The sequence below is a fragment of the Phalaenopsis equestris genome, unplaced genomic scaffold (assembly GCF_001263595.1).
Source record: "Phalaenopsis equestris unplaced genomic scaffold, ASM126359v1 Scaffold000002, whole genome shotgun sequence".
NCBI classification, from domain to species: domain Eukaryota; kingdom Viridiplantae; phylum Streptophyta; class Magnoliopsida; order Asparagales; family Orchidaceae; genus Phalaenopsis; species Phalaenopsis equestris.
In genome coordinates, this window is record NW_018164444.1 from 23,156,156 (window position 1) to 23,166,609 (window position 10,454).

A 10,454-nucleotide genomic window follows, 5' to 3' on the forward strand; every position below is an offset into this window, starting at 1 on the left:
TGATCAACTTGTAACTCAATCTCTAATTTAGGAGAAGAGAGAGCTTGCGTACTCACCATTTATGGTATATTTTTTCAATTGTGCTAGACTCTATAGTTTTTTTTTTCTTTTCTAGGGTTTCTCACATAAAAAGCCGAGGTGTCTCTCATTTCTTCCTTTTTTTTATTACATGAGTATGTTTTGGTGCCTAAGATAACAATTCATTACTCTATCGTCACAGACTTTCCGACATGCTTCAGTTAAGATATTCTATATTTAAAAATATGAAGATTTACATGCAAACCACTCAATTCATATGTATTTACATATTTGAGCCTATACTTCAATTTTTACATGCGTGACACATTATTTATTCCTGAAAATGTGTATTTAACTCTATAAAAGTTAAAATAAAGATAAATTTTATGTGATAGGAAAGCTTTGGGTGATATAAATATAAGAAGCTTAGATATTAGATATGTAGATATATAGGAATTGGGGTGATATGCATGTAAATTTTCCTAAAAATATAACAATGATGAATGTTACTTGTTATATTTTAAGTACTCTGTATATTTGTTGAATCTGAATTTGTTCGAGAGTCACAATCAAAGAATAGAGCGTAAAATAGGAGGAAGGGAGAGTGTGTTTGTGTGCATATTAATGAACGACAAAATGGATTTTTAGTTAGCCTTTACTGAAGAGAGGGGGTAAAAAATGTATAATAATCTTCCTACCATTGTTTTAATAATGGTATTAAATTGTGAATGGATTTTTAGTTAGCCTTTACTGAAGAGAGGGTGTAAAAAATGTATAATAACCTTCCTACTAGGGGTGTAAACGAACCGAACACGAACGCACAAAGTATTTTAGGTATTTACATAAATAAGTATTTGGTTCAGCTACCCTATTACTCGACTGGTTGAGATGAACAAGCCTTGGTTTAACAAGGCTTGTTCCAAGGCTTGCTCATTTGACTATGTTAAGTTGTGGATTTCGGTCGGCTTCTGATTATCTTCGGCTCGACTGTATTTTAATCAATCTAAATGATTTTGTCGGCTGACTACTCTGGTACAACTATTGATTATCGACCCTTAAATAAGGAACTTATGTCATTGAGATGGGATTAGGTTGTCGGACAGAGGTTGAATCATTGTAATTTGCAGGTATCTCACCCATTGACAAAAGATCCGTAGGTTTCGACCTTTTGATGAATAGTCTTAGAGGTTCTCATAAGACGACGATCAATGATGGGGCAAGAGTTGGGCTAATCTTGTTATTTGGCTCGGACAACCTACGTCTGGTCACTTCAGGTCCCATTTTAATGGATCAGTATTTGCTTAATTCAGTTATTTGATACTCCAGTGATGAGACTCTTGATCTTTCATTTATGGGCCCTCCTGACCGTACTTTTATTTCTCTTAATTTATTAAATTTTTTCAACATATTTCCAATGTACAATACGTGTCCCCTGAATTTTTTTCACAAAGTAAATTATTATTATTATTTCTTAATTAAAAAAAAGCCCTCATTTAATCAACGGTTGCAACATTTCGGATCCCTAAAGGGGCTGTCGGAGACCCGGAAATGAATTATCGGATCCTCTAAATCCGATAAGACATTGCTCCAGAACTCTCTAGTTTCCTCTGGCGTCCTCTTTCCTTTCCACACAAATGTCGATTCCTCTTTCCCACCTCTTTTTAATCTCACTGTCTCATCAACCCAATCTCTCATACACACAGGTCTAACGGTATTCTCGATTTCTTCTCGCCATGAATCCAGACAAGTTCACTCACAAGACCAACGAGGCCATCGCCAACGCCCACGAGCTCGCCATCAGCTCCGGCCATGCGCAATTCACCCCTCTCCACCTAGCTCACGCTCTCGCTGGCGATACCGCCGGTATTCTCCGCCAGGCCATCGCCAACGCCTCTGGCGGCGCCGGAGACTCTGCCGTCGCCTCCTTCGAGCGTGTTCTGAATCAGGCTCTCAGGAAGATCCCCTCTCAGCATCCTCCTCCCGATGAGATTCCCGCCTCTACTTCCCTCATCAAAGCTATTCGAAGGGCTCAATCGTCGCAGAAGCAGCGTGGCGATTCTCATCTCGCTGTCGACCAGCTTATTCTCGGCATTGGGATTGCTTTAAGGAGGCTGGTCTCTCTGCATCTCGGGTAAGATCCGAGGTTGAGAAACTTAGGGGAAAGGAGGGGAAGAAGGTGGAGAGCGCTTCAGGTGATACTAATTTCCAAGCGCTAAAGACCTATGGCCGCGACCTGGTGGAGCAGGCCGGGAAGCTAGATCCGGTGATCGGCCGGGATGAAGAAATTCGCCGTGTTGTTCGCATTCTATCTAGGCGGACTAAGAACAACCCTGTTCTCATTGGCGAGCCTGGAGTCGGCAAGACAGCAGTTGTTGAGGGTTTGGCTCAGAGAATCGTGAGAGGTGATGTACCGAGCAATCTCGCCGACGTGAGGCTCATCGCTCTCGATATGGGTGCGTTGGTCGCCGGAGCGAAATACAGGGGAGAGTTTGAAGAAAGATTAAAGGCCGTGCTCAAGGAAGTTGAAGATGCAGCAGGAAAGGTTATTCTATTTATTGATGAAATTCATCTTGTTCTTGGGGCTGGTAGGACGGAGGGTTCCATGGATGCTGCGAACTTGTTCAAACCAATGCTTGCAAGGGGGCAGTTGCGATGCATTGGAGCTACAACACTGGAAGAATACAGGAAGTATGTTGAAAAAGATGCAGCATTCGAGAGAAGATTCCAGCAAGTTTATGTGGCTGAGCCCAGTGTTGTAGACACAATTAGCATTCTCCGAGGGTTGAAGGAGAGGTACGAGGGCCATCATGGGGTTAGAATTCAAGATCGGGCTCTTGTTGTTGCTGCACAACTTTCGGCAAGATACATAACTGGTAAATGAAATCATTAATTTATTTATTTTGTCTTCATCAAATCAAAATTTTATTGTCTACTGACATATCAATTTGTGTTTTTGGAGGACGACATCTGCCTGACAAGGCAATTGATCTAGTGGATGAGGCTTGTGCAAATGTGAGGGTTCAGCTTGATAGCCAACCTGAGGAGATTGATAATCTGGAGAGGAGGAGGATTCAACTTGAAGTTGAGATGCATGCTCTTGAAAAGGAGAAGGATAAAGCCAGCAAATCTCGGCTTACTGAGGTGAGATTTATCTAGATTGCACTATTAATGTTCAAATGGTTAGATTGCATTATTAGTAAGATGATATAATATTCAAATTTTGTTTTTCTTAAAATAAAGTATGATTTGTTTGATTCATTTTATTTTGATTTAACATTGCATCATCATTAAAAGGATCAATGATTATGATTTCATTTAGTTTCTTTTTCATTTATTTTACCGACTAGATGTTGTTGTATTAAGATGCCTCTAGAATTGAATCAATTGAACAATTTTTAGATCATTCATTTAAAGATGTAAAAATGATATGAAATAACAACAATTCAATTTTAGATGTCAAATATCTTTGAATTAGTGAATTAATAACATGTCCGTGATTCACCAAAGTAAATAGCTAATATTTGTTAACCAACATAAAAACTCTTTAATTTTATATATTTATGTTGAAATTTGATGTTATCCTTTTTCAGGTTAGAAAGGAATTGGATGATTTGAGGGACAAGTTGCAACCTTTGGTAATGAGATACAGAAAAGAGAAGGAAAGAATAGACGAAATTCGAAGACTGAAGCAGAAGCGTGAAGAACTATTGTTCGCATTGCAAGAAGCCGAACGTAGGATGGATTTAGCTCGTGCTGCTGATTTACGATATGGAGCTCTTCAAGAGATCGATGCCGCCATTGTTCAACTAGAAGGAGAAACCGGCGGTGAGAACTTGATGCTTACCGAAAATGTAGGCCCTGATCAGATAGCAGAGGTAATATAACATTTAACTTCCATTGCTAAATCTAAATTTTATGTTTTTAAGTTATTATGTATTGAGTGAATGTTTAATCATTTAATCTCCATATCTTTGTCCCAGGTGGTTAGTCGATGGACAGGTATTCCTGTAACAAGGCTTGGCCAGAACGAGAAGGAAAGACTCATAGGTCTTGCCGAGAGGCTTCATAAAAGAGTCGTAGGTCAGGATCAAGCAGTCGATGCAGTTGCAGAGGCTGTTCTGAGGTCAAGGGCAGGTCTTGGTCGGCCTCAACAACCTACTGGTTCGTTCCTCTTTCTTGGTCCAACTGGTGTTGGAAAGACGGAGCTTGCTAAGGCCCTCGCAGAACAATTGTTTGATGATGAAACCCTCATTGTTCGAATTGACATGTCGGAGTATATGGAGCAGCATTCTGTAGCCCGACTAATCGGCGCTCCACCAGGGTATGATAGATCCCATTTCTTTTTTCAATACTCATAAGAGCAAACATTAGGTGTGTCATCAACATGTTTGAATTAGTGGTACAGGGGTGGTGTTGACCATTATATCATCCCAATATCAATAATTCACACCTAATCCAAATATTATATTTTTAATTAGATAGATCTCCTTGAATTAGAAGATTTTTGTTTTGGAGTGTAGATATGTGGGGCACGAGGAAGGAGGGCAACTCACTGAAGCTGTGCGGAGGAGGCCTTATAGTGTGGTGCTCTTCGATGAAGTGGAGAAGGCGCATGCATCTGTCTTCAACACGTTGCTTCAGGTGCTTGATGATGGCCGACTCACAGATGGTCAGGGAAGGACTGTGGATTTCAGTAACACAGTCATTATTATGACTTCGAACCTTGGAGCTGAGCATCTTCTCGCTGGAATGTTAGGCAATTCTTCAATGAAAATAGCCAGAGAGCGTGTGATGGAGGAGGTATACACAATCCTTGTGTATTTATATATTTTACCTATCTCATAACTTATGTATTTATGTATCTTACCAATCTTATACTAAACTTTTCTATTTTTACAGATAACACTTAAATCTTTAATATCACATTAAAAATTATTTTTTTATGTATAAATTCATAATGCTAATATATTGTATATTCATCATTCAACATTTGTTATGGTGAATGAAATAAATGTTATGTTTTCACTGAAATATAAATATGTTTTATTAGTTAATTTGTATTATAATGAAATTATGGAGAGTATGAAAAGAAATAATGTGTGAGACTTACATATCCCACTTATCTTTGTAAGCTGATAAGAAATGTAAATGTATAGTAATTGTGAGAATTGTGTGCAGTATATTATTTGCATTACATGACAATTCTTATCAGCTTACAAAGCTTGCACCTGAACTTTCAAATTAAAAATAAATCATTCAAATTTTATTATCACATCAAAGATTGCACTTTTACTTATTTATAGAAGTCAATATTTTTTTTTCATGCATAAGTTTAAAGGGCTAAAATAAAAATAAAAAATCACATCAAAGATTGCACTTTTACTTATGCATAAGTTTAAAGGGCTAAAATAAAAATAAAAAGTTTTAAGAGGGATATGTAAGTACATCAGATTATTTGAGGTATTGTGTATTGTTTGGTTATAAAATATGTTAAGATTTTTAATTTTAATTCTTAGGTGCGGAGACATTTCAGGCCTGAACTGCTCAATAGGTTGGATGAGATTGTTATATTTGATCCATTGTCCCATGATCAATTGAGGAAGGTGGCGAGGCTTCAGATGAAGGATGTAGCTGTTCGTTTGGCTGAGAGAGGAATTGCGTTGGGCGTAACAGATGCTGCTCTTGATGTTGTGTTATCTGAATCTTATGATCCTGTAAGTGATTCAATTTCAACTCATTCATCATTTGTTGTTTTTAAACACATCATCATAGGAAAAAAAATTTTTCTTGTTTGCATAATTTAATTTAGTTTGATTCTCATATTATTATATTAGGAAATTTTTTTTCCTTCTTTGCATAATTTTCTTCGTTGGGCAATTTGATTTTTTACAAATCTTGTACCTTCTTTCATCCATTTTTTGAATTCTCACTCATATCATTTAATTAGTACTCTGCATTGAGTGATATGACATTTAACTTGAAATCAAAGATGAATAATAAAATTATCACATTTTTAATATAAAATTTAGAAAGATTTACATACATACCGCTCAATTCTTATGTATTTACATATCCAACACTTAAATTTCAAATTTCACATAATTACCATTGTATACATGAATATAAAATTTAGGTGCTACATGTGTAATTGCATAGGAATGGGATGGCATGTATGTCAATATCAAGTTATATTGCTCTGTTTAAATCCTTAGATTTGATTGATTTATGTATAATACTAACTCTTGTTGTAACGCCTGTATGCAGATATTTGGCGCCAGACCCATTAGAAGATGGCTGGAGAAGAGAGTGGTTACAGAGCTGTCAAGAATGTTGATTAGGGAAGAAATTGACGAGAACTCCACAGTGTACATTGACATCGTGCCGGGGAAGAAGGAGCTCTCTTACAGGGTGGAGAAGAATGGCGGAATGGTCAATGCCTTCACCGGACTAAAATCTGATATATTGATCGATGTACCATCTACGGTGACCGCCAGTGATGGCGCTGCGCAGGTTGTGAAGAAGATGAAGATTAAGGCTGATGATGAGGATGATGATGAGGACATGATGGATTAGGTTGGTGCTTAAAGTTTTGTGTTTTTTTGCTTTTTCTGCAATTTTGTTTTGTTTTTGGGGTTGGAGTGAAAGATTGGATGTGATGTAGTATTTGTTTTGTTTTGTTTTGTTTTGTTTTGGGGGTTAGAGTGAAAGATTGGATGTGATGTAGTATTTGTTTTGAATGTGGACTTATTTCAAATGATGTGGAAAATGAAATTTTGATTGCGTTTCATGGAGTTAGAGTTGAGGTAGCTCGTTTTGGTGATGGTGATAAGTGCTAATTGGTTGGAAGATACATTGAGTGTATCAAGTAATTGAAAGATATGGCTTTCATTAGTTCTAACGCGTTTTCTTATTGTTTCTGGATGTGCGTGGAAGTGTCTTTTAATATAAACATCTGAGGAGAAAAGGTAAAATAATCTAAAAATAGTACTTTATGAGGAATTGTTTCATATTTATGTTAAATTGTGGGCATTATTACATACATAGAATTTGAAATATTATTATTTATCAAAAAAAAAAAAAGAGCAATAAGGTGAATATTTTTAATTATAATATTTTTGAATTATAAAATTGATACATTTATATGCAGATTTGAAAGAAATATGAGTTAATGTGGCATTGTGAATTTTGATATTGGAGTGAGAATTTAAAAATAATTATAGAGAATGGCAATTTTATAGATGGTAATATTTTCAATGTTATGATTTATCATTCTTATTTATTATTTGTCAATAATCAATATTGTAATGTAGTACATATTCAAGCATATCATCTTGCGCATAGATATAAATTTTTCTTCCAATTAGTTTCGTTATTTTAGGGTTGTTTATTTCTATAATGGGCCTTATAAGGGTAAGTTTGTGTTCTATGATTGTTGAGTCCTGATTTTTTAGTGAATCAACCCAAATAATATAGTGTAAGATAAAAGAGAGACAAAGATAGAAATGCATTGTTATGAACAATAATTTTAGAGAAGTGTGTAATATTTTTTTCATAGAATGATCTTCTATTTATAGAAAAAGAGGTTATAATATGTGAAGTTATATGTATGAGATTATATATGATATTAGAGATATTTTACTGATGTGGGCTCAAAATCTGACCATTTTGAAGTTTGGTTGTCTGGACTGGTGAGCCTTTAATAAGCGTTGTCGGTCGGCTAAGCTTAAAGAGGTTTAGGTTGTCAACCTGGTCTAATAAAAGATTGTCGGGTTGTTAGGCTCGAAGCTATTAGTTGGGAGACATTTTATTGACAAGTGGTTGGTGAGATTACCTTGATCGGCTAAGGTTGAGCCAACCAAGTGGTTAAATTTGGCCATCGACCTTTCGTCCTTGATAAGGAACTCTCATTAACAAATGGACAATGTATGCATACAGGTTTTTGTTTATTTTAATATAAGATTATATGTATGTATGTATGTATATATATTATAATCTTATATATATTTTTTAATATAAGATTATAATGTACATATGCGGTTAAGGTGGTGGATCCAAGGGACGGTATTAAGGCGGTTTGGTTGAAAAGGTGGATCCAAATGAAACTAAAAATATGTAATATTTGAGTCCAAACTCCAAAATATGTAAGATATAAGCCCCTTGGGTTTATAAAAAGGAGCCCAGGGGGAGTGAAATTCAGCAGCAAAGGGAGGAAAAAAATGTGAGAGAAATGCCAACAAGAGAAGGAAGAGGAGGAGAAAAATTTAAGAGGCTGAAGAGGAAGATCCAAGAGAAGGAGCAAGAGGAGAGGAAAAAGAAAGTTGTGTATCGGCGATCAACAAAAGCCATTTTCACGTTGTTGTGAAGAAGAAAGTTATCATGAACTTCCTTAGTAGGTGATAGCGAGATTTTCTTTCGTGTTGTTGTCACTTTTTTTTTTTTAAGGAAGAAAAATTTTGTCTCAGACCTGCTTAGAAGACGATCAACAAGATCATCTTTCACATTTTTTTGGTTGTGCTACTTTAGAGAAGAAAGTAATCTCCAACATGCCTAGTAAACGATCAACGAGAGCTTCTTTTGCACTGTTGCAAAGAAGAAAATTGTCTCTGACATGTCTAGCAGACAATCAATGAGAGTTCCTTAGCAAAGATGACACACGTTTTTGTTTACTAGAGCCTAGGGTGGAGTGAAATTCAACACCAACAGGAGGAAGAAAACAAGGGAGAGGGCCCAAGAGACGAGGAAGAGGAGGAGAAAAAAATCAAGGAAGGAGCCTGGAAAGGGAAAAGATCATGGGACCTTACGTGATGAATATTTGCAATTTGCAACTTTTATTTGACTCATACATCTAACGATGTTGCATGTAGGGCTGTCAACAAAGCTCGTGATCCAAGTGTCAATCATGTTTCTCTTTTTATTAGCTATTTAAAAGAGCAAATTTATGGTAAGAATGGAAGTACTTTAGTTTTCCCTTCTGAAATGACAACTTAATTATTTATTTGAAGGGGCATTCATGTACATACCACCCAATTCTTAATTATTTACATATCTAATACCTAACCTATACTTTTTACATTTATACCACCCAAATATCTCATATCACATAAAAAATACCATTATTTTAACTTTAAAAAGTTATTAATCCCTCTTATGTATAGGTAAGGTTGGCATATATATTAAAAGATTGAAGCTTAGTTGTACTAAGTGATACGATATGTAAAAGTTTCTTGTATGAAATGTTTGTGTTTTTACACAACGACTTTGCCTGATTGCATATTTCCATCTATCCCAACATTATGCTTGTACATCCAGGCAGGCACAAAAATTATGTTTTTGTCTTTCCAATGCATGTTAGAATGCTCATTTTCATCATCATTTGCACATGATGTATTTACAAGGTTAATCAATTTCTATCTCTAATGTAACAGGCTCGACGAGGTACAATGGATGAGCCATTTGCATGGGACAGCAGAGAGTTTTTGAGAAAACTTTGCATAGGACAGGTATTTTTGAATCAGGTTAAGGAGCAGGTCCACAAATAGGCGAAGCAGGCCCGGCTTTAGCAGAACTGCTGCATTTGGAAGAGCAAGCTAAGCAACAAGAGCTAGGTAGCTGGAGCAAGCTTTGTTTTCTTTCCTCTGTGATAGTTGTCTTTTCAAGATGTTTTGTTATGTTAAATTCTTTTTCACCTTGCTTTTACTCTTTTGTATGAAGTATTGGATTTTTATTTCCATGGACAATTATGGCATTGCTTGCTTGCCACTCCCACTCCTTTTATCTAAAAATAGTGAATGAATTACCTTCAATCAAGTGATTGTGCTGACATTAAGATCACGATCTTCATCATTTATTTGAGAGTATAAATTACCTTCACCCGAGGATCTTGTTAGCCTGGAAGTTGCTTCTATGGTATATTGATTTTGCAAGATTATTTTTATGTTTTATAATGAGTAAATAACTTATGAGAGCAACTTTTTGCAGATTCAGTTAAAAGCTTTAGCAGAAGAAATGCAAGCCATAAGCAAAGGGCTTGAGGAAGTTTAACGAGAATTGATGACATCAGAAAATGTAGTCCTATACAGGAAAAATTATTGAATACATACACCGCATGCAGAGATGCATGCGGTGTCCGATCTTGATCGTAGATCACGGTGATCTACGGTCAGGATGTATTTCGGTGGGGCCCACTTCAATTTTTAAGGCCCACCGAAATACATCATGACAGTAGATCACCGTGATATATGGTTAGGATCGGACACCGCATGCGATGTATGTATGCAATAAATTTTCCCTATACAGAGACCTTTTGTGAGGTAAGTGGGCATATAAATAGCTCTGATGTATTCGGTGAATCTCCATTGTTGCATATTTTGTTGGATGGAAATCGTGGAAATGAAACAAGTTTGTCTCTACTATTTTTGATGTGATTAATATTTTCA

General features: G+C 36.1%; 2 protein-coding genes across 2 annotated transcripts in view; both read left to right on the forward strand.

Annotated features, from left to right (window-relative positions):
• The window catches only part of LOC110024986 (short-chain dehydrogenase TIC 32, chloroplastic-like), a 29,110-nt gene extending 27,313 nt beyond the window's left edge, over window positions 1-1,797 (forward strand). Inside the window, exon 10 of the mRNA XM_020725216.1 lies at window positions 1,722-1,797. Coding sequence (XP_020580875.1) covers window positions 1,722-1,727 — 6 coding nt within the window. The 3' untranslated portion in view covers window positions 1,728-1,797. The remainder of the gene's footprint in view (window positions 1-1,721) is intronic.
• LOC110024978 (chaperone protein ClpB1-like) lies at window positions 1,614-9,793 on the forward strand. Its single transcript, XM_020725197.1, is given in 9 exon segments — window positions 1,614-2,109; window positions 2,112-2,891; window positions 2,978-3,159; window positions 3,609-3,893; window positions 3,999-4,339; window positions 4,539-4,818; window positions 5,535-5,732; window positions 6,283-6,591; window positions 9,444-9,793. Coding segments are annotated over 8 exon segments (2,733 nt in total). The 5' UTR covers window positions 1,614-1,751; the 3' UTR covers window positions 9,444-9,793.
• Window positions 9,794-10,454: the final 661 nt, after the last annotated feature.